Source organism: Amblyraja radiata, unplaced genomic scaffold (assembly GCF_010909765.2).
Source record: "Amblyraja radiata isolate CabotCenter1 unplaced genomic scaffold, sAmbRad1.1.pri scaffold_369_ctg1, whole genome shotgun sequence".
In the NCBI taxonomy this organism is placed as follows: Eukaryota; Metazoa; Chordata; class Chondrichthyes; order Rajiformes; family Rajidae; genus Amblyraja; species Amblyraja radiata.
In genome coordinates this window covers 171,775-194,309 of record NW_022630511.1, presented here as the reverse complement: position 1 = coordinate 194,309, position 22,535 = coordinate 171,775, and the positions used below count along the sequence as shown (strand labels likewise).

General features: G+C 51.0%; 1 protein-coding gene across 1 annotated transcript in view; it reads left to right on the top strand.

Moving 5' to 3' along the window:
• The first annotated feature begins 2,803 nt into the window (after nucleotides 1–2,803).
• pde2a (phosphodiesterase 2A) overlaps nucleotides 2,804–22,535 on the top strand; it is a 39,728-nt gene continuing 19,996 nt past the window's right edge. Inside the window, exons 1-6 of the mRNA XM_033016643.1 lie at nucleotides 2,804–2,846; nucleotides 5,097–5,165; nucleotides 10,892–11,022; nucleotides 13,564–13,675; nucleotides 14,671–14,710; nucleotides 19,450–19,513. Of these exons, the coding sequence (XP_032872534.1) occupies nucleotides 10,940–11,022; nucleotides 13,564–13,675; nucleotides 14,671–14,710; nucleotides 19,450–19,513 (299 nt within the window). The 5' untranslated portion in view covers nucleotides 2,804–2,846; nucleotides 5,097–5,165; nucleotides 10,892–10,939. The remainder of the gene's footprint in view (nucleotides 2,847–5,096; nucleotides 5,166–10,891; nucleotides 11,023–13,563; nucleotides 13,676–14,670; nucleotides 14,711–19,449; nucleotides 19,514–22,535) is intronic.

The window sequence follows — 22,535 nt, the reverse complement described above, 5'->3', positions numbered from 1 at the left end:
GGGGTGCGTGCGTGTGTGTGTGTGCGTGCGTGCGTGCGTGTGTGCGTGCGTGCGTGCATATGATATTGATCTATTCCACCGGCAACTATCTAATCTATGAAACAGGCAGCCTGACCTCTCCTCTGTTGCTGTGCCAACCGCCAGCCCAATTACCAGTTTAATTTATAATGAATCCTTTCCACCCAGTTGAAGTGTCCGTGGAGTTGATTAGAAAAAGTTGTAATCAGTGTCAACTGGTCCACTTCATTCAATCACTCAGTCCCAGGCACACTTGGTGTTATCTAAGAGCCCTTCAGTAAATAGTCAATACAACTCTCTGGATAGAGTGCTCCCTCGATCACAGAGTATCTCATCCATGTGAGGCCATTACCACAGCCACAAACAACTCACACTGGCATCTGTGTTTAAGAAGGAACTGCAGATGCTGGAAAAATCGAAGGTAGCCAAAAATGCTGGCGAAACTCAGCGGGTGAAGCAGCATCTATGGAGAGAAGGAATAGGCAACACTTCCTACACACACACTGGGGACAATTTACATTTACACCAAGCCAATTAACCTACAAACCTGCACGTCTTTTGGAGCGTGGGAGGAAACCGAAGATCTCGGAGAAAACCCGCGCAGGTCACGGGGAGAACTGTGAGCAGTTTTGGGCCCCATATCTGAGGAAGGATGTGCTGGCTCTGGAGAGGGTCTAGAGGAGGTTTACGAGAATGATCCCAGGAATGAGTGGGTTACATATGATGAGCGTTTGACGGCACTGGGCCTGTACTCGCTGGAGTTTAGAAGGATGAGGGGTTATTTCATTGAAACTTACAGAATAATGAAAGGCCTGGATGGAGTGGATGCGGAGAGGATGTTTCCACTAGTGGGAGAGTCCAAGATCATAGGTCACAGCCTCAGAATTAAAGTGCGCTCTTTTAGAAAGGAGGTGAGGAGGAACTTCTTCAGTCTTCAGGAACTTCGGTGGTGAATCTGTGGAACTCATTGCCACAGACGGCTGTGGAGGCCAAGTCAGTGGATATTTTTAAGGCAGAGATAGACAGATTCTTGATTAGTACGGGTGTCAGGGTTTATGGGGAGAAGGCAGGAAAATGGGACTAGGAGGCAGAGATCAGCTATGATTGGATGGCGGAGTGGACTGGATGGGCCGAATGGCCTAATTATACTCCGATAACTTGTGAACATGCAGACTCCGTACAGACAGCACCCATGGTCGGGATCGAGCCTGGGTCTCCGGCGCTGTAAGGCAGCAAGTCGTCAAGTCAAGTTTATTTGTCACACGCACATACAGGATGTACAGTGAAATGAAAGTGGCAATGCCTGCGGGATTGTGCAAAAACTACAGAACAGAACAGAACTAGTATTTACATTTAAAAATAAGACACAACAGTATTTACGCCCTGGTGGGATCAGAGTTTACAGTCCTGATGGCCTGTGGGAAGAAACTCCGTCTCATCCTCTCTGTTCTCACAGCGTGACAGTGGAGACGTTTGCCTGACCGTAGCAGCTGGAACAGTCCGTTACTGGGGGGGTAGGGGCCCCCCATAATGTTGCTGGCTCTGGATCTGCCCCTCCTGGTGTATAGGTCCTGCAGGGGGGTGAGTGTAGTTCCCATAGCGCGTTCGGCCGAACGCACTACTCTCTGCAGAGCCTTCCTATCCTGGGCAGAGCTGTTCCCCAACCAGATTGTGATGTTGCCGGACAAGATGCTTTCTACAGCCCCAGGGTAGAAGGATTGAAGGATCCACAGAGAGACTGTGAATTTCCTCAGTTCCCTGAGGTGGTGAAGGAGCTGCCTTGCCTTACTCATCAGTGCGGCAGTGTGTGATGTCCATGTCAGATCCTCTGTGATGTGGACTCCCTGGTATTTAAAGCTGCTCACCCTGTCCACAGTAGCCCCATGTATCCCCAGTTGCGTGTACGTCCATGGTACGTAACTCTACCGCTGTGCCACCGTACAGCAGGCAGTGAAGAAAGCCAATGGCATGTTGGCCTTCATAACAAGAGGAGTTGAGTATAGGAGCAAAGAGGTCCTTCTGCAGTTGTACAGGGCCCTAGTGAGACCACACCTGGAGTATTGTGTGCAGTTTTGGTCCCCTAACTTGAGGAAGGACGTTCTTGCTATTGAGGGAGTGCAGCGTAGGTTTACAAGGTTAATTCCCGGGATGGCGGGACTGTCATATGCTGAGATAATGGAGCGGCTGGGTTTGTACACTCTGGAGTTTAGAAGGATGAGAGGGCATCTTATTGAAACATATAAGATTATTAAGGTACACAAAATTGCTGGAGAAACTCAGCGGGTGCAGCAGCATCTATGGAGCGAAGGAAATAATTAGGGTTATTAGATTATTAAGGGTTTGGACACACTAGAGGCAGGAAACATGTTCCCGATGTTGGGGGAATCCAGAATCAGGGGCCACACAGTTTAAGAATAAGGTGCAAGCCATTTAGAACGGAGACGATTTTCGCACAGAGAGTGGTGAGTCTGTGGAATTCTCTGCCTCAGAGGGCGGTGGAGGCCGGTTCCCTGGATACTTTCAAGAGAGAGCTACAGATACAGGGTAAAGGGAATATCGTTTAGAGCAAACATAATAAGTAATAAACGTTATTCCCTTTATCCTGTATCTGTACACTGTGGACGGCTCGATTGTAATCATGTGTTGTCTTTCCGCTGACTGGTTAGCGCGCAACAAAAGCTTTTCACTGTACCTCGGTACATGTGACAATAGACTAAACTGAAACTAATGTGGACCATTGAAGAGGAAGTTTTTGACTGTGCTCTGATGTATTTTTTCAATCACAGGTGGTCGGAGAGAAGGTGCTGGATGAAGAGATACTCTTCCCGGTAAGTTTCCAAAGAGATACCTGGTATGGTGGTAGACAAAAATGCTGGAGGAACTCAGTGGGTGAGGCAGCATCTATGGAGCGAAGGAATAGGCGACCTTTCCTGGTCAAGACCCTTCTTCGGATGGTATGATGAGGTTCTTTATTTGGCACGTGTTCCAAGGTACAGTGGAGTTCATTGTCCTATACAGCTCAGTGCAAGCATCATAGAAACGTACAAACATAGACAATAGGTGCAGGAGTAGAGGCCATTCAGCCCTTCGAGCCAGCACCGCCATTGAATGTGATCATGGCTGATCATCCACAATCAGTACCCCGTTCCTGCCTTCTCCCCATATCCCCTGACTCCGCTATCTTAAAGAGCCGTATCTTGCTCTCTATTGAAAGTATCCAGGGAACCGGCCTCCACCGCCCTCTGAGGCAGAGAATTCCACAGACTGACAACTCTCTGTGTGAAGAGGTGTTTCCTCGTCTCCGTTCTAAATGGCTTTCCCCTTATTCTTAAACTGTGGCCCCTGGTTCTGGACTCCCCCAACATCGGGAACATGTTTCCTGCCTCTAGCGTGTCCAAACACTTTTTCACCCAGAGAGTTGTGAGTCTGTGGAATTCTCTGCCTCAGAGGGCAGTGAAGGCCGGTTCTCTGGATACTTTCAAGAGAGAGCTAGATAGGGCTCTTAAAGATAGCGGAGTCAGGGGATATGGGGAGAAGGCAGGAACGGGGTACTGATTGAGGATGATCAGCCATGATCATATAGAATGGCGGTGCTGGCTCGATGGGCCGAATGGCCTACTCCTGCACCTATTGTCTGTACATCTGCCTCTGTGGCGGGTGCGCAAATATACGCCTGGGTTGGGCGCCATTTTGGTAATCTGAAGAAGGGTCCTGACCTGAAACGTCGCCTGTCCATTCCCTCCTCTCCACAGGCACTGCCCTACCCGCTGAGTTCCTCCGGCACTTTGTGCTTGGCTCAAGTGCACTCTCACATCTTCTCGAAGATATGCACGAAATGCTGGAGTAACTCAGCGGGACAGGCGGCGTCTCTGGAGGGAGAAGGTCAAAGTCAATTGTATTCGTCACCTGCACCCGAAGGTGCAGTGAAATGAATTTGCCAGCAGCGATACACATAAAAAGAACACACAATACACAATAAGATTGAACACAAACATCCACCACAGCATTCTTCACTGTGGTGGAAGGTAACAAAGTTCAGCCAGTCCTCCTCCTTAGTTCACCCGTGGTCGGGGCCACGGACCCTCCGTAGTCGCCGCTACGGACGTCCCGATGTACGGGAGCCTCTCGTTGGGATGATAATAATAATAATAATAAATTTTATTTATGGGCGCCTTTCAAGAGTCTCAAGGACACCTTACAAAAATTGAGCATGTAGAGGAAAAACATGTAAGGGGAATGAAATAAATAGTAGAGACATGACTAGTACACAAAGTAAAGACAGAATTCAATACAAAACACAGTATGAGGCAATTAATGCACAGATGAAAAGGGAGGGGGACGTGGGGCTAAGGATAGGCAGAGGTGAAGAGATGGGTCTTGAGGCGGGACTGGAAGATGGTGAGGGACACGGAATTGCGGATCAGTTGGGGGAGGGAGTTCCAGAGCCTGGGAGCTGCCCTGGAGAAGGCTCTGTCCCCAAAACTGCGGAGGTTGGACTTGTGGATGGAGAGGAGACCGGCTGATGTGGATCTGAGGGGCCGTGAGGGTTGGTAGGGGGAGAGGAGGTCAGTGAGATATGGGGGAGGGGCCAGATGGTGGAGGGCTTTGTAGGTGAGGATCAGGATTTTGTAGGTGATCCGGTGGGAGATGGGAAGTTGTTTGAGGACTGGAGTGATGTGATGCCAGGATTTGGTGTGGGTGATAAGTCGGGCGGCTGCGTTCTGGAGCAGTTGGAGTCGGTTGATGTAGGTGGAGCTGATGCCAAGGAGAAGTGAGTTGCAGTAGTCCAGTCGGGAGGAGATGAAGGCATGGATGAGTCTTTCAGCAGCGGGCGGTGTGAGAGAGAGTCTGAGCCTCTCGTCGGGATGATCCAAACTCCGACGTCGGGGCGGGGGTACACACTCCGCGGCTTGGAGGTCCCGAATCGCCACTTTGTTACCGGAGACCGCGGCTTCAGGGTGTTATAGTCCGCGGGGGGGGGGGGCCGATGACATCCTGAAGGAATGGGTGTCGTTTCACATGATCTCACATCTTCTCACCGTCTAATCATCTCTCTTTCTCTCTCACTCGGTTAATAGCTGTCGCTTGCTCACTTGGACCAGCCTAACCCCTCCAACAAGGTCATCACCGTGAATGACATCACTCCCGTGAGTATTTACCAGTCCCGCTGCTACGGTTTAGTTTTAGAATCCGGCCCTTCGGCCCACCGAGTCCGCGCTGACCAGCGATCACACTTTAACAAACGGAATCAGAGGGTATGGAGCTCTGGAACTCTCTGCCACAGAAGGTAGTTGAGGCCAGTTCATTGGCTATATTTAAGAGGGAGTTAGATGTGGCCCTTGTGGCTAAGGGGATCAGAGGGTATGGAGAGAAGGCAGGTACGGGATACTGAGTTGGATGATCAGCCATGATCATATTGAATGGCGGTGCAGGCTCGAAGGGCCGAATGGCCTACTCCTGCACCTAATTTCTATGTTTCTAGAATCAAGGGATCCTATGGGGGAGAAGGCAGGAACGGGGTACTGATTGGGGATGATCACATTGAAACACATAAGATTGTTAAGGGCTTGGAAAGAAATTGCTAGAGGCAGGAAACATGTTCCCGATGTTGGGGGATGTCCAGAACCAGGGGCCACACACAGTTTAAGAATAAGGGGTAAGCCATTTAGAACGGAGACGAGGAAACACTTTTTCTCACAGAGAGTTGTGAGTCTGTGGAATTCTCTGCCTCAGAGGGCGGTGGAGGCCGGTTCTCTGGATGCTTTCAAGAGAGAGCTAGATAGGGCTCTTAAAGATAGCGGAGTCAGGGGATATGGGGAGAAGGCAGGAACGGGGTACTGATTGGGGATGATCAACCATGATCACGGTGATGGCTCGAAGGGCCGAATGGCCTCCTCCTGCACCTATTGTCTATTGTCTAAGGTAGCATGGGAATAAATATTTTTCACCGTATCTTAGAACATGGACAGACTCCTCACCATCAACTCCGTCTACACTTCACGCTACCTCGGAAAAGTAGCCGACTTGTCCCTGTCCCACCCCGGTCATTCCATCATCTCCTATCTCCCGTAGACAAAAATGCTGGAGAAACTCAGCGAGTGAGGCAGCATCTATGGAGCGAAGGAAATAGGCGACGTTTCGTCGCCTATTTCCTTCGCTCCATAGATGCTGCCTCACCCGCTGAGTTTCTCCAGCATTTTTGTCTACCGTCGATTTACCAGCATCTGCGGTTCATTCTTAAACATTTTGTCTCCTTCCTCCCGGTGGGAAGAGATGGGATGAATGCGCAGAGCCTTTTATCCACAGTGGGATAATCGAAAACCGGAAGACATAGGTCTAACCTGAGTGGGAACAAACTTAATAGGCACTTATTTTTGCTATGTTTCTAACCCCCCCCCTCCCATTCCCACACTGACCTGTCTGTCATAGAAACATAGGAAATAGGTGCAGGAGGAGGCCATTCGGCCCTTCGCGCCAGCACCACCACTCATTGTGATCATGGCTGATCGTCCCCAATCAATAACCTGTGCCTGCCTTCTCCCCATATCCCTTGACTCCACTAGCCCCGAGAGCTCTATCTAACTCTCTCTTAAATCCATCCAGTGATTTGGCCTCCACTGCCCTCTGTGGCAGGGAATTCCATAAATTCACAACTCTCTGGGTGAAAAAGTTTTTTCTCACCTCAGTTTTAAATGGCCTTACCCCTTTATTCTAAGACTGTGTGGCCCCTGGTTCTGGACTCGCCCAACATTGGGAACATTTTTCCTGTATCTAGCTTGTCCAGTCCTTTTTATATGGGCCTCCTCCATTGTCAGAGTGAGGCCCACCGCAAATTGGAGGAGCAGCACCTCATATTTCACTTGGGCAGCTCACACCGCAGCGGTATGAACATTGACTTCTCTAACTTCAAGTAACCTTTGCGTCCCCTCTCTCTCCGTCCCCCCCCCCCCCCACCCATCCTCCGCACACACCCCCCATCCCTCCCCCCATCCCCCCACCAACATCATCAGAGACTTGTCCCTGTCCCACCCCGGTTATTTCATCGTCTCCTATCTCCCGTAGACAAAAATGTTGGAGTAACTCAGCGGGACAGGCAGCATCTCTGGAGAGAAGGAATGGGTGACGTTTCAGGTCGAGACCCTTCTTCAGACTGATTAGGAATAAGGGAAACGAGAGATATAGACGGTGATATGGAGAGATAAATAACAAATTAATGAAAGATAGACAAAAAAGTAATGATGACAAAGGAAACAGGCCATTGTTAGCTGATTGTTGGGTGAGAACGAGAAGCTGGTGTGACTTGGGTGGGGGAGGGATGGGAGAGAGGGAATGCCGGGGCTACCTGAAGCTAGAGAAGTCAATGTTTATACCGCTGGGGTGGAAGCTGCCCAAGCGAAATATGAGGTGCTGTTCCTCCAATTTGTGTTTAGCCTCACTCTGACAATGGAGGAGGCCCTGGACAGAAAGGTCAGTGTGGGAATGGGAGGGGGAGTTGAAGTGTTGGGAAACCGGGAGATCAGTTAGGTTCAGGCGGACTGAGCGGAGGTGTTCCGCAAAACGATCGCCCAGTCTGCGTTTGGTCTCACCGATGTATAAGAGTCCACAACAGAGGATGTACTTCCTACGGCAGCTGAGGAAGCACAATCTGCCACAGACAATGGTGGTCCAATTCTACACGGCCATCGTAGAGTCTGTCCTCACCTTCTCCATCATGGTCCGGTTTGGCTCAGCCACCAAGCACGACACCTGGAGGCTGCAGCGAATCGTCCGATCAGCTGAGAAGGTTGTTGGCTGCAACCTTCCCTCCATTGATGAACTGTACACTGCAAGGGCCAGGAAGCGAGCGGGCAAGATCATCTCTGACCCCTCTCACCCTGGCCACAAACTCTTTGAATCACTTCCCTCTGGAAGGCGACTCCGGACTGTCAAAGCTGCCACAGCCAGACATAAAAACAGCTTTTATCCACGAGTAGTAGCTCTACTCAACAGCCAAAAATCTGTAGCCTCCCTTTGATCTGGTATTTTGTTGGTTCACATGCTTGATCAATGGTGTTTTATCATTAATGTTTTATTATTATTAATGTTTAGTGTTTTCTGAGTCATTCGTAACTGTCACTGTAGGTCATGTTGTTACTTGTGGGCGGAGCACCAAGGCAAATTCCTTGTATGTGAATACTTGGCCAATAAACTTACTTACTTATGAGGACCAGCTCCGCTTGGCAGAGGGGCCTGTTGATGGAGGGAAATTGGATGGTTCAGCGGTCGAGGAGGAAACGGAGGGCTTCAAGGCCCTCGTGGTGGGGGATAGAGGTGACTGAACATTCACAGTAAAGATGAGCGAGTGGGGGGGGGCTCGGAAAGCGGTCGGGAGAGATTGTACCATGGGGGATAGGATGGAGTCGAGTTACAATAGACAACAGGTGCAGGAGGAGGCCATTCGGCCCTTTGAGCCAGCACCGCCATTCAATGTGATCATGGCTGATCATCCCCAATCAGTACCCCGTTCCTGCCTTCTCCCCATATCCCCTGACTCCGCTACCTTTAAGAGCCCTATCCAGCTCTCTCTTGAAAGCATCCAGAGAACCCGCCTCCACCGCCCTCTGAAGCAGAGAATTCCACAGACTCACAACTCTCTGTGAGAAAAAGTGTTTCCTCGTCTCCGTTCTAAATGACAGATGGCACAATGGGCTAAGTGTTCGGCTGGCAAACGGAAGGTAGCCGGTTCGAATCCCGCTTGGAGTGCATACTGTCGTTGTGTCCTTGGGCAAGACACTTCACCCACCTTTGCCTGTGTGTGAATGTGTGTGAATGTGTGTGAGTGATTGGTGGTGGTCGAAGGGGCTGTAGGCGCAGATTGGCAGCCATGCTTCCATCAGTCTGCCCCAGGGCAGCTGTGGCTACAGAAGTAGCTTACCACCACCGAGTGTGACTGAGGAGTGAATGAATAATGCGATGTAAAGCGCCTTGAGTATTAGAAAGGCGCTATATAAATCCCATCCATTATTATTATTATTATTATTATTAAATGGCTTTCCCCTTATTCTTAAACTGTGTGTGGCCCCTGGTTCTGGACTCCCCCAACATCGGGGACATGTTTCCTGCCTCTAGCGTGTCCAAACCCTTAACAATCTTACGTGGAAATTATTCCATGGGACAGGAGCAGGCAGAGACAATGTTGGTGGATTTTGGGGAGAAGCTAAAACTGGGCCGTGCGGGGCTGGGGAACGATGAGGTTGGAGGCTGCGGAAGGCAGACAGCCACAAGTGATGAAATCAGTGATGGTGTGTGAGATAGTGTGAGATAGTGGCCTGGTGCTCGTCTGCGGGGTCATGGTCCAAGGATAAGTAGGAGGAGGTGTCTGAGAGTTGGCGCCTGGCCTCAGCCCGGTAGAGGTCAGCACGCCAGACTACCACGGCACCTCCCTTGTCAGCGGGGTTGATTATGATTTGATCAGGTTCGATCCCGACTACAGGTGCTGTCTGTACGGAGTTTGCACGTTCTCCCCGTGACCTGCGTGGGTTTTCTCCGAGATCTTCGGTTTCCTCCCACACTCCAAAGACGCGCAGGTTTGTCGGTCAATTGGCTTGGTGTCAATGACAAATTGCCCCTTGTGTGTGTGGGGCAGTGTTAGTGTATGGGGATCGCTGGTTAGCACGGTCCCGGTGGGCCGAAGGACCTGTACCTGCGCTGTATTTCTAAACTAAATCAACAAAACAATAATAGTGCAAAAAGATTCAGCCAATGCACCCAAGTCCATGTAGTTCAGAGCTTATTTAAGGTTCTCGTGATGGCTGTGGGGAAGTAGCTGTTACCTGAACCTGGACGTTACAGTTTACAGGCTCCTGTACCTTCTTCCCGATGGCACGGGTGACATGAATGTGTGGCCAGGATGGTGTGGGTCTTTGACGATGCTGGCTGCCTTTTTGAGACAGAGACTCCGATAGATCCCTTCGATGGTGGGGAGGTCAGTAACTGCTGATGGACGTAAATTCCAGCAGCATCATCAAGGACCAGTCTCACCCCCCCGGTCACTCCCTCTTCTCCCCCCTCCCATCGGGCAAGAGGTACAGAAGTGTGAAAACCAACGCACACCTCCAGATTCAGGGACAGTTTCTTCCCGGCTGTTATCAGGCAACTGAACCATCCCACCACAACCAGAGAGCGGTCCTGAACTACTATCTACCTCATTGGCGACCCTCGGACTATCTTTGATCGGACTTTACCTTGCACTAAACGTTATTCCATTTATCCTGTATCTGTACACTGTGGGCGGCTCGATTGTAATCATGTATTGTCTTTCCGCTGACTGGTTAGCGCGCAACAAAAGCTTTTCACTGTACCTCGGTACACGTGACAAATTAAACTGTGACCAAGCGCAGGCTTGGCGATCGCTTCGCCCGACACCTCCGCTCAGTTCGCAATAGCCAACCTGATCTCCCGGTGGCCCAGCACTTCAACTCCCCCTCCCATTCCCAATCCGACCTTTCTGTCCTGGGCCTCCTCCGTGGCCAGAGTGAGGCCCACCGCAAATTGGAGGAGCAGCACCTCATATTCCGCTTGGGCAGTTTACACCCCAGCGGTATGAACATTGACTTCTCCAATTTCAGGTAGTCCCTGCTTTCTCCCTCCTTCCCCTCCCCTTCCCAGCTCTCCCACAGCCCACTGTCTCCGCCTCTTCCTTTCTTCTTCCCGCCCCCCGCCCCACCCCCACATCAGTCTGAAGAAGGGTCTCGACTCGAAAAACGTCACCTTTTCCTTCGCTCCGTAGATGCTGCCCCACCCGCTGAGTTTCCCCAGCATTTTTTGTCTACCTTCGATTTTTGCAGATCCTTCTTAAACATTAAGGCCAACGATGATTTCCTTCTGATTTCAGGAACAACACAAGAAGTTGAACAGCATCCTGGGCTTCGAGGTTGTTTCCATGTTGTGTGTTCCTGTCATGTGCCGGGCCACCGGTCAACTTGTGGCTCTGGGATGTGCCTTCAACAAGAAAGCTGGCGGACAGTGAGTGGCGTAACGCAGCGAGTCATTGACTGATACAGTGGGGGACGATCAGCCATGATCACATTGAATGGCGGTGCTGGCTCGAAGGGCCGAATGGCCTATCCCTGCACCTATTGTCTATTGCCTAAGGTCTAACTGGCCCATCGGCCCAACACGCCCACATCGGCCAACGTGTCATAAAGTCATAAGTAATATATCCACTGACTTGGCCTCCATAGCCGTCAGTGGCAAAGAATTCCACAGATTCACCACCCCCTGACTGAAGAAATTCCCCCTCGTCTCCTTCCTAAAAGAGCGTCCTTTAATTCTGTTCCTGTGCTCATGTTCATAAGTTCCTAAGTTCGAAGAGTAGAATTAGGCCATTCGGCCCATCTAGTCAGCTCCGCCATTCAATCATGGCTGATCTATCTCTCCCTCCTAACCCCATCCTCCTGCCTTCTCCCCATAACCCCTGACACCCGTACTGATCAAGAATCTATCTATCCCTGCCACTGACTTGGCCTCCACAGCCTTCTGTGGCAAAGAATTCCACAGATTCACCACCCTCTGACGGAAGAAATTCCTCCTCATCTCCTTCCTAAAACAACGTACTTTAATTCTGAGGCTGTGCCCTCTGGTCCTAGACTCTCCCACCAGTGGAAACATTCTCTCCACATCCACTCTATCCAGGCCTTTCACTATTCTGTACGTTTCAATGAGGTGTCCCCTCATCCTTCTAAACTCCAGCGAGTACAGGCCCAGTGCCGACAAACACTCATCGTACGTTAACCCACTCATTCCTGGGATCATTCTTGTAAATCTCCTCTGGACCCTCTCCAGAGCCAGAGGTATAGAGGGATGCAGTGTGGAAACAGGCCCTTCGGCCCAACTTGCCCACACCGACCATCATGTCCCAGCTACACTAGTCCCACCTGCCCGCGTTTGGTCCATATCCCTCCAAACCTGTCCTAACTCTGTACCTGTCCAACTGTTTCTTACACGTTGTGAATGTAACATGGCATTGGTAGTCATATCGCTCTCCCTCTCCCACTAGCTCTCAGTCCCCCCTCTCCCTTTCCACTAGGCTCGCCAACTTCCTCACTCCCAAATAAGGGACAACAGGTCAAAACACGGGACAAATTCCCCGACGGCAATTCGTTGAGCGACTGTGTTGACCGTGGCTGGGTGAATGATGAGTTGGCCCCGGGGTGCTGGACTGCACGCAAAGCCCAGCCGGCGGGCCAGCTGAGGGGTTTTGGCCCGGGGGCCGCGCGCAAAGTCCGGCGCCCCGTCCAACTCGTGAACCGATGATCGGCCGTGAGAAGGAGGGGTGGTGGTGGTGTCGGCGGTCAGCGAAGGCCCGAAGGTCGGACAGCTGGCCGGGCTGCCGACCGACCGACGGGGCCACGGGCGAGGGGCTGGTGCTGCTGCTGCTGCTGCTGCTGCTGCACTCCACGGGCTGCACTACGTCGGGACGGGTGAGGCGAGGCCGGACGCGGCGCTCCGACCCGACAGCCCCCTCGACCCGAGTAGTAGCGGTCAAATACGGGACAAGGGCGGTCCTGTACGGAACAAACCAATTGAGGCCCAAAATACGGGATGTCCCGGCTAATACGGGACAGTTGGCGACTCTAGTATCTACCTCCCTTTCCCTCTCTCCCCCCTCTCTCTTCCTCTCGCTCTGTCCCTCCCTTTGCCCCTCTCCAATTCTTTCCCCCATATCCTTCACTCACTATCCCTCCGATCCCCCGCTCTCTGCCCCTCTCTGGGGAGGGGGGTGAGGGAAGCGAGTGGGGGTGAGGGGGGGTTGAGGGTGTGGAATGGGTGGGGTGGAGGAGGGGGGGTTTGAGGAGGGGGGAGTTGAGGTGGGGGAATGAGGGGGGGTGTGGAGGGGGTGGGGTGTAGGGTAGGGGTTGAGGTGGGGGTGTGAAGGGGAGGGGGGTGTGGAGGGGGTGGGGTTTGTTAGGGGTTTGATTTTTTGGGAATGAGGGTGTGGAGGGGTGGGTTTTTTTCGGGGGTTTAGTGGGGGGGAATGAGGGGGGTTGGTATTTTTTGTGGTTTTGTGTAGGGTTTGGGGAGTTTGTTTTTTGGGTGTGATTTTGGGTGTGTGGTTTGTGTTTTCTTTTTTTTTCTGTTTATTTTATTTTTTTCTTTGTTTTTTGTAGTGTTGCCTTATTTTTGGCTATTTTCTTGGGTGGATGTTTTCGTGTTTTTTCTGTTCCCCCTTTGTCCTCTTTTCGTGTTTGGCCTTCCTTTTTCTTTGCCTTTCTGCTGTTTGATTTTCGGGTTCTTGTCTGGTTGTGCCTTGTAGCTTTGTGTTTTTGGGTTTTTCGTGTTTTTTTCTTTTCTTTTCGATGTTCTATGGATGTGGGGTGTGGGTTGAGGTGTTAGGGATGTTTCGTAGTTGTGTTTGTGTGGGGGGGGAGGTTGTGGTTGGCTGGGGTGGGGAGAGGGCGTTTGAAGGGTGGGTTGGGGGGTGATGTGGGGAGGGGGCTATCCCAGTGCCAGTGCCAGCCCCTCCACTGCCCCCCCTCTCTCTCTCTCTCTCTCTCTCTCCCACAGCTACACATCGATGGACGAGCAGATTATCCGGCACTGTTTCCGTTTCACCGGCACCGTGCTCACCAGCACCATGTCCGTGCAGAAGGAGCAAAAACTCAAGATCGAGTGTCAGGTCAGCTCGCCCCCACCCCCCCTACCCTCGCTCTCCTCCCCCCTCTTTCTCCCTCCTCCCTTACTCCTCACCCTTCACCCCATGCTTTCTCCACCGACTGTTCCCTTCTCCCCCCTCTCGTCCCATGACCCCCTCCCCACCCCAAATCCTTGAGCCAGATCATGTGTGTGCGTGTGTGGGTGTGCGTGTGTGTGTGTGTGTTAGTGTGCTGTGTGCGGTGTGCGTGTGTGTGCGTGTGTGTGTGCGTGTGCGTGTGCGTGTGTGTGTGTGTGTGTGTGCGTGTGCATGTGTGTGTTGTCTGGAGCAGACTGCTCTGCCTCTGGGATGTGAGACTGGAACATTTGGGGCAAGGCCGGGGGGAGAATGTCAAACGGCCTATGGGATGTTACTGTGGAGATGACAAACCTCCCATCACCTCTCCCCACACCCAATCACCGGAGCTAATCTCTCTCCCTCTCCCTCTCCTCTCTCCCTCTCCCCCTCCCTCTCCCTCTCCCTCTCCCTCTCTCCTCTCCCTCTCCCTCTCCCTCTCTCCTCTCCCTCTCCCTCTCTCCTCTCCCTCTCTCCTCTCTCCTCTCTCCCTCTCTCCTCTCCCTCTCTCCCTCTCTCCCTCTCCCCTCTCCCCTCCCCCTCTCCCTCCCCTCCCCTCTCTCCCCTCTCCCTCCCTCTCCCTCCCTCTCTCCCTCCCTCTCTCTCCCTCTCGCTCCCTCTCATCCTCTCCCTCTTCTCCCTCTCCCTCTCCCTCTCTCCCTCTCTCCTCTCTCCCTCTCTCCGCTCTATCCCTCTATCCCTCTATCCCTCTCTCCCTCTCCCTCTCCCTCTCCCTCTTCCTCTCCCTCTCCCTCTCCTCTCCCTCTCCCTCTCCTCTCCCTCTCCCTCTCCCTCTCCCTCTCCCTCTTCCCTCTCTCCCTCTCCCTCTCCCTCTCCCTCTCCCTCTCCCTCTCTCCCTCTCCCTTTATCTCTATCTCTCTTTCTATCTCTCTCTCTCTCCGCAGGCGCTGCTCCAAGTTGCCAAGAACCTCTTCACCCATTTAGGTAATGAAAGTTTGGTTTAGCGCGCGGGAAGGAACTGCAGATGCCGGTTTACACCAAAGATAGACACAAAATGCTGGAGTAACTCTGCGGGGCCTGGGTGCAGCATCTCTGGAGAGAAACAATGACTCCACGACAAGTGTCCAGCATTTTGAGCCTTGCAGCGTGGAAACAGGCCCTTCGGCCCAACGTGCCCACACCGGCCAACATGCCCCATCCACACTAGTCCCACCTGCCTGCGTTGGGCCCGTTTCCCTCTAAACCTGTGCCTGCTCAGATGTTTCCTAAAAACCAGCATCTGCAGTTCTTTGTGTCTCCGAGCTTCGGAAATATATTGTACTTGACAATTCCTTATTAAATAATTTGTACAGATTGTGGTATTGCAGTCCCAGGGCTGCCAAGAGACAGAGATGATGGGATTTAGTATTCATGTCATGCTAATGTTGTAGCACGCCAGCAGTTTGCTATTAATACCTTCCACTGATTGTTATTGAAAGCGATATCTGTTCCTTTTTAAAAAAAATGTATTCGACAAATATTTTTATTCAAAACAAATATAACCGTTCAGAGTATTAACACGATCAAACATCAGATTAATATATGGCCATCTTTATCAACAATACACTCGATCACCAGCGTTCACGGAAGGCGTCCACATTCCCCGTGGACACTGCGTGTTCCCGCTCCAGGGACACGGACATCGGCCCGGGAAGAGGGGTGGACAGCCGACTCTGGTGCGACTGTCGAATGCCTGCTGCCTGGACCTGTGAACGGCCATCTTGGCCAGGCGCAGGAGCAGACGGAGAGGGAGATTTCCCCCCCCCCCTTCCGACCCTCCCCACCCCTCTGTACCGGGCGCCCAAATATCAGGAGCTAAAATGTCGCCAAAACCTATCTGTTAAAATATCTAAGGTAGACAAAAATGCTGGAGAAACTCAGCGGGTGAGGCAGCATCTATGGAGCGAAGGAATAGGCGACGTTTCGGGTCGAGACCCTTCTTCAGACTGATGTGGAGGGGGGGGGGGGCGGGAAGAAGAAAGGAAGAGGCGGAGACAGTGGGCTGTGGGAGAGCTGGGAAGGGGAGGGGAAGGAGGGAGGAAGCAGGGACTACCTGAAATTGGAGAAGTCAATGTTCATACCGCTGGGGTGTAAACTGCCCAAGCGGAATATGAGGTGCTGCTCCTCCAATTTGTTAAAATATCTGTTCATTGGGCGTCACGGTGGCGCAGCGGTAGAGTTGCCGCCTCACAGCGCCAGAGACCCGGGTTCCATCCCGGCCACGGGTGCTGTCTGTACGGGGTTTGCACGTTCTCCCCGTGACCTGCGTGGGTTGTCTCCGGGCGCTCCGGTTTCCTCCCACACTCCAAAGACGTGCAGGTTTGTAGGTTAATTGGCTTGGTAAAAATGTAAAAACTGTCTCTAGTGGGTGTTTAGGGTAGTGCTAGTGTGCGGGGATCGCTGGTTGGGCGTGGACCCGGTAGGCCGAAGGGGCCTATTTCCGCGCTGTATCTCTAAACCAGGGGTTCCCAACCTTTTTCGTCCCGTTTACCCCAGGCAACTTCAACAGCACGTAACAATATTATTTCACTTATTTCGGAACAACTAATGATGAACAGATACCGGTATACCAGAACCAAACACAGTCAGTCAGTCAGTTAATAGACAACAGGTGCAGGAGTAGACCATTCGGCCCTTCGAGCCAGCACCGCCATTCAATGTGATCATGGCTGATCATCCCCAATCAGTACCCCGTTCCTGCCTTCCCCCCATATCCCCTGACTCCGCTATCTTTAAGAGCCCTATCTAGCTCTCTCTTGAAAGCATCCAGAGAACCGGCCTCCACCGCCCTCAGAGGCAGAGAATTCCACAGAATCACAACTCTCTGTGAGAAAAAAGTGTTTCCTCGTCTCCGTTCTAAATGGCTTACCCCTTATTCTTAAACGAGAAAATAAGAAAAAATTTGTGCAAATCCAGCATCAACAAATGTACCCCCTGGGTAAATAAACCAAATTACTACATGTGTAGGAAGGAGCTGCAGATGCTAGTTTAAACCGTAGACACAAAACCTGGAGTAACTCAACGGGACAGGCAGCATTTCTGGAGAAAAGGAGTGGATGATGTTTTGGGTCGAGACTCTAAACCCCCTGTCCCACTTTCACCACCTAACTGACTCATACTCGCAGCATAGTCGCCTCGAGGACGCAGGAGGTCTTCGTAACTCTTCCTCGTGCTCGTGAGTGGTCTCCGCGTACTCGTGGCCTCAAGTAGGTTGCGGCGTTTTTTCCAGCCTGATCCAAAATGTCCACAAGTAAAAAAAAGTTTGGCATGGAAAAAATTGATACTAGTTTACTCGTAGGTAGGTCATAGTAGGTCGTGATGGTAGTCGTAGGTAGGTCGTAGGTAGGTCGGTAACTGTCCCGAGAAAAAAAATGCAAACGTAACATCATTTTATCATGTGATCATTTTCCACTCGTTGCTAGTCGTAGTTGGTCTTAGGTGTGGAAGACTAAGGTCGAGGGGGGTCGTAGGAGGTGGTAGACATAGTTGTAGGAGGTGGTAGACATAGTCGTAGGAGATCGTAGACATGTCGTAGGAGGTCATAGACATTGTCGTAGGAGGTCGTAGACATGTCGTGGGAGGTCGTAGACATTGTCATAGGAGGTCGTAGACATTGTCGTAGGAGGTCATAGACATAGTCGTAGGAGGTCATAGACATAGTCGTAGGAGGTCATAGACATAGTCGTAGGAGGTCGTAGACATAGTCGTAGGATGTCATAGACATTGTCGTAGGAGGTTGTAGACATGCCGTAGGAGGTCGTAGACATGTCGTAGGAGGTCGTAGACATAGTCGGAGGAGGTCGTAGACATAGTCGTAGGAGGTGGTAGACATAGTCGTAGGAGGTGGTAGACATAGTTGTAGGAGGTCGTAGACATGGTCATAGGAGGTCTTTTACTTTTTTTCACCTCATTCTAGGGTCTTCTAAACTCGTGGATTAGGTCGTCCAAATGGGACAGGCCTTTTACTAGATTCCACCTCAAACCAGCTACAGGGAATTTTCAACTGAATTGGCCTTAAAGCCACAGTCCAAAGAGTATCACTGCAGGAAAGAGATCTGGCCTCATGTTTTGGATCCTGCTCCGTGGATTGGAGTCACAGTCATAGAGTGATACAGCGTGGAAACAGGCTCTTCGGCCCGACTTGCCCACACCGGCCAACATGTCCCAGCTACACTAGTCCCACCTGCCTGCACTTGGACCATATCCCTCCAAACATGTCCTATCCATGTACCTGTCTAACTGTTTCTTAAACGTTGGGATAGTCTCAGCCTCAACTACCTCATCTGGCAGCTTGTTCCAGCTTGTGAAAAAGTTACCCCTCAGATTCCTATTAAATCTTTTCCCCTTCACCTTGAACCTAGTCAAAGACTCATGTAGCGTTGAAACAGCCCCTCGATTCCCTCTCCCCTGATGCTCTGTCTGAAGAAGGATCACAACCTGAAACATTGCCTATTCCTTTTCTCCAGAGATGCTGCCTGACTCGCTGAGTCTATCTGGGATTTAGTTTAGTTTAGTTTTGAGGGGCAGCTTGGAAAACTGGCCCTTCGGCCCACTGGGTCCCTGCCGGCCAGCATTCACCCTTTACACAGGCACAATCCTACACACACTGGTACGATGTACATCTTTACCGAAGCCACTTAATCTACGTCTTTGGAGTGTGGGAGGAAACCGGAGCACCTGGTGAAAACCCACGCAGGTCACGGGGAGAACGTACAAACTCCGTACAGACAGCACCCGTAGTCAGGATCGAACCCTGGTCTCTGGTGTTGTGAGGCAGCAACTCTACCCGCTACGCCACCGTGCCGCCCTTGCCGAATCTGGGCGGTTTCAGTTCAGTTACAGTTTAGTTTATTGTCACGTGTACCGAGGTACAGTGGAAAGCTTTTGTTGCGCGCTAACCAGTCAGCGGAAAGACAACACATGATTACAATCGAGCCGTCCACAGTGTACAGGTACAGGATAAAGGGAATAACGTTTAGTGCAAGGTAAAGCCAGTAAAGTCCGATCAAGGATAGTCGGAGGTGGACAAAAAATGCTGGAGAAACTCAGCGGGTGAGGCAGCATCTATGGAGAAAAGGAGTAGGTGACGTTTTGGGTCGAGACCCTTCTTCAGACTGATGTGGGGGGGGGGCGGGAAGAAGAAAGGAAGAGGCGGAGACAGTGGGCTGTCTCAGAGCTGGGAAGGGGAGGGGAAGGAGGGAGAAAGCAGGGACTACCTGAAATTGGAGAAGTCAATGTTCATACCGCTGGGGTGTAGACTAGCCAAGCAAAATATCAGCCAGTAAAGTCCCATCAAGGATAGTCCGAGGGTCTCCAATGAGGTAGATAGTAGTTCAGGACCGCTCTCTGGTTGTGGCAGGATGGTTCAGTTGCCTGATAACAGCCGGGAAGAAACTGTCCCTGAATCTGGAGGTGTGTGTTGATTTTCACACTTCTGTACCTCTTGCCCGATGGGAGAGGGGAGAAGAGGGAATGACCGGGGGGGTGAGACTGGTCCTTGATGATGCTGCTGGCCTTGCCGAGGCAGCGTGAGGAGTCGATGGAAGGGGAGGTTGGTTTGTGTGCGGGATGGTATGGGCAGCCTCCGTCCCGGACATTGCGGACATTGAACATGGGGCGGCAAGAGGGTTGCGCCTGAGGCCCTGCGATTCCTTCAGCTGACCGGCTGCTATTGGCTTTTACAGATAACGTCACAGTGCTCCTTCAGGAAATCATCCAGGAGGCCCGGAACCTCACGAACGCAGAGAGGTGAGCGATGTGATCAGGCTGGCACCGTCGTACACTCACATCTCCCTTCTTCACAAGTTAATTTAGTTCAGTTTCAGGATTCAAGAGAGTTTATTGTCATTGAGGGGGGGATCTTAGAGAAACTTACAACATTCTTAAGGGGTCGGACAGGCTAGATGCAGGAAGATTGTTCCCGATGTTGGGGAAGTCCAGGACAAGGGGCCACACAGTTTAAGGATAAGGGGGAAATCTTTCAGGACCGAGATGAGAAAAACATTTTTTTTCACACACAGAGAGTGGTGAATCTGTGGAATTCTCTGCCACAGAAGGTAGTTGAGGCCAGTTCATTGGCTATATTTAAGAGGGAGTTAGATGTGGCCCTTGTGGCTAAAGGGATCAGGGGGTATGGAGAGAAGGCAGGCACAGGATACTGAGTTGGATGATCAGCCATGATCATATTGAATGGTGGTGCAGGCTCGAAGGGCCGAATGGCCTACTCCTGCACCTAATTTCTATGTGTCCCAGATAGGACAATGACATTCTTGCTTTGCTTCAGCACAACAGAACATAGTAGGCACTGAATACAGAACAGATCAGTGTGTCCATATACCATTATATAAATATATACACACATGAATAAATAAACTGATAAAGTGCAAATAACAGATAATGGACTATTAATGTTCAGAGATTAGTTTCAGTTGAGTTTAATAGCCTGATGGCTGTGGGGAAGTAGCTATTCCTGAACCTGGTTGTTGCAGTCTTCAGGCTCCTGTACCTTCTACCTGAAGGTAGCGGGGAGATGAGTGTGTGGCCAGGATGGTGTGGGTCCTTGATGATACTGCCAGCCTTTTTGAGGCAGCGACTGCGATAAATCCCCTCGATGGAAGGAAGGTCAGAGCCGATGATGGACTGGGCAGTGTTTACTACTTTTTGTAGTCTTTTCCGCTCCAGGGCGCTCAAGTTGCCGAACCAAGCCACGATGCAACCGGTCAGCATGCTCTCTACTGTGCAATGAAATGAAATGAAAGAATGGGTCGACTGGGCTTGTATCCACTGGGACGGATGAGACGAAATCTTGTAGAAACATGTAAAATTCTTCAAGGATCGGAAAGGCTAGATGCAGGAAAAATGTTCCCCATATTGGGGCAGTCCAGAACCAGGGATCACAGTTTAAGAATAAGGGGTCGGCCATTTAGGACTGAGATGAGGAAAATTGTTTTCACCCAGAGAGTTGTGAATCTGTGGAAATCTCTGCCACAGAGGGCAGTGGAGGCCGATTCACTGGATGTTTTCAAGAGAGAGTTAGATTTAGTTCTTAGGGCTAACGGAATCAAGGGATATGGGGAGAAGGCAGGAACGGGGTACTGATTGGGGATGATCAGTCATGATCACATTGAATGGCGGTGCTGGCTTGAAGGGCTGAATAGCCTACTCCTGCACCTGTTTTTCCATGTTTAAGAATGTATTAACAGGCCTTTCAAGTTCAAGTTCAAGTTAGTTTATTGTCATGTGTCCCTGTGTAGGACAATGAAATTCTTGCTTTGCTTAAGCACACAGAAAATAGTAGGCATTTACTACAAAACAGATAAATGTGTCCATATACCATGATATAAATATATACACACATGAATAAATAAACTGATAGTGCAAATAACAGAAAGTGGTTGGTAATAATCAGAGTTTTGTCCGAGCCAGGTTTAATAGCCTGATGGCTGAGGGGAAGTAACTATTCCTGAACCTGGTTGTTGCAGTCTTCAGGCTCCTGTACCTTCTACCTGAAGGTAGCAGGGAGATGAGTGTGTGGCCAGGATGGTGTGGGTCTTTGATGATACTGCCAGCCTTTTTGAGGCAGCGACTGCGATAAATCCCCTCGATGGAAGGAAGGTCAGAGCCGATGATGGACTGGGCAGTGTTTACAACTTTTTGTAGTCTTTCCTTTCCAGGGCGCTCAAATTGCCGAACCAAGCCACGATGCAACCGGTCAGCATGCTCTCGACTGTGCACCTGTAGAAGTTAGAGAGAGTCTTCCTTGACAATCCGACTCTCCGTAATCTTCTCAGGAAGTAGAGGCGCTGATGTGCTTTTTTGATGATTGCATTAGTGTTCTCGGACCAGGAAAGATCTTCAGAGATGTGCACGCCCAGGAATTTGAAGCTCTTGACCCTTTCAACCATCGACCCGTTGATATAAATGGGGCTGTGGGTCCCCCTCCTACTCCTTCCAAAGTCCACAATCAGTTCCTTGGTTTGCTGGTGTTGAGGGCCAGGTTATTGCGCTGGCACCATATGGACAGTTGCTCGAACTCTCTTCTGTACTCTGACTCATCCCCATCAGTGATACGCCCCACAATAGTGGTGTCGTCAGCGAACTTGATGATGGAGTTCGCACTGTGGTTCGCTACGCAGTCATGGGTATAGAGTGAGTACAGCAGGGGGCTGAGCACGCAGCCTTGAGGTGCTCCCGTGCTGATTGTTATTGTGGCTGACACATTTCCACCAATACGAACAGACTGTGGTCTGTGGACGAGGAAGTCAAGGATCCAGTTGCAGAGGGATGCGCAGAGACCCAGTTCTGCGAGTTTGGTAACCAGTTTGGAGGGGATGATTGTGTTAAATGCCGAGCTGTAATCAATGAATAACAGCCTGACATATGAGTTTTTGTTGTCCAAGTGGTCCAGTGCGGAGTGGAGGGCCAGCGAGATCGCATCCACCGTTGATCTGTTGTGGCGGTACGCGAACTGCAGTGGGTCCAGGTTTTTGTCGATGTAGGAGTTGATTTGCTCCATGATCAACCTCTCAAAGCACTTCATCACCACCGGCGTTAGTGCTACTGGTCAATAGTCATTGAGGCACGTCACCTTACTCTTCTTGGGCACCGGTATAATTGATCATAGAATCATAGAATCATAGAAAGTAGGTGCGAGAGTAGACCACCAGGTCCGTCGAGCCCGCACCGCCATTCGCTCATGGCTGAACACTAAACAGACACCCTTACCCACAAACAGTAGACACAAGACACAGAACACAAGACACTACCCTCC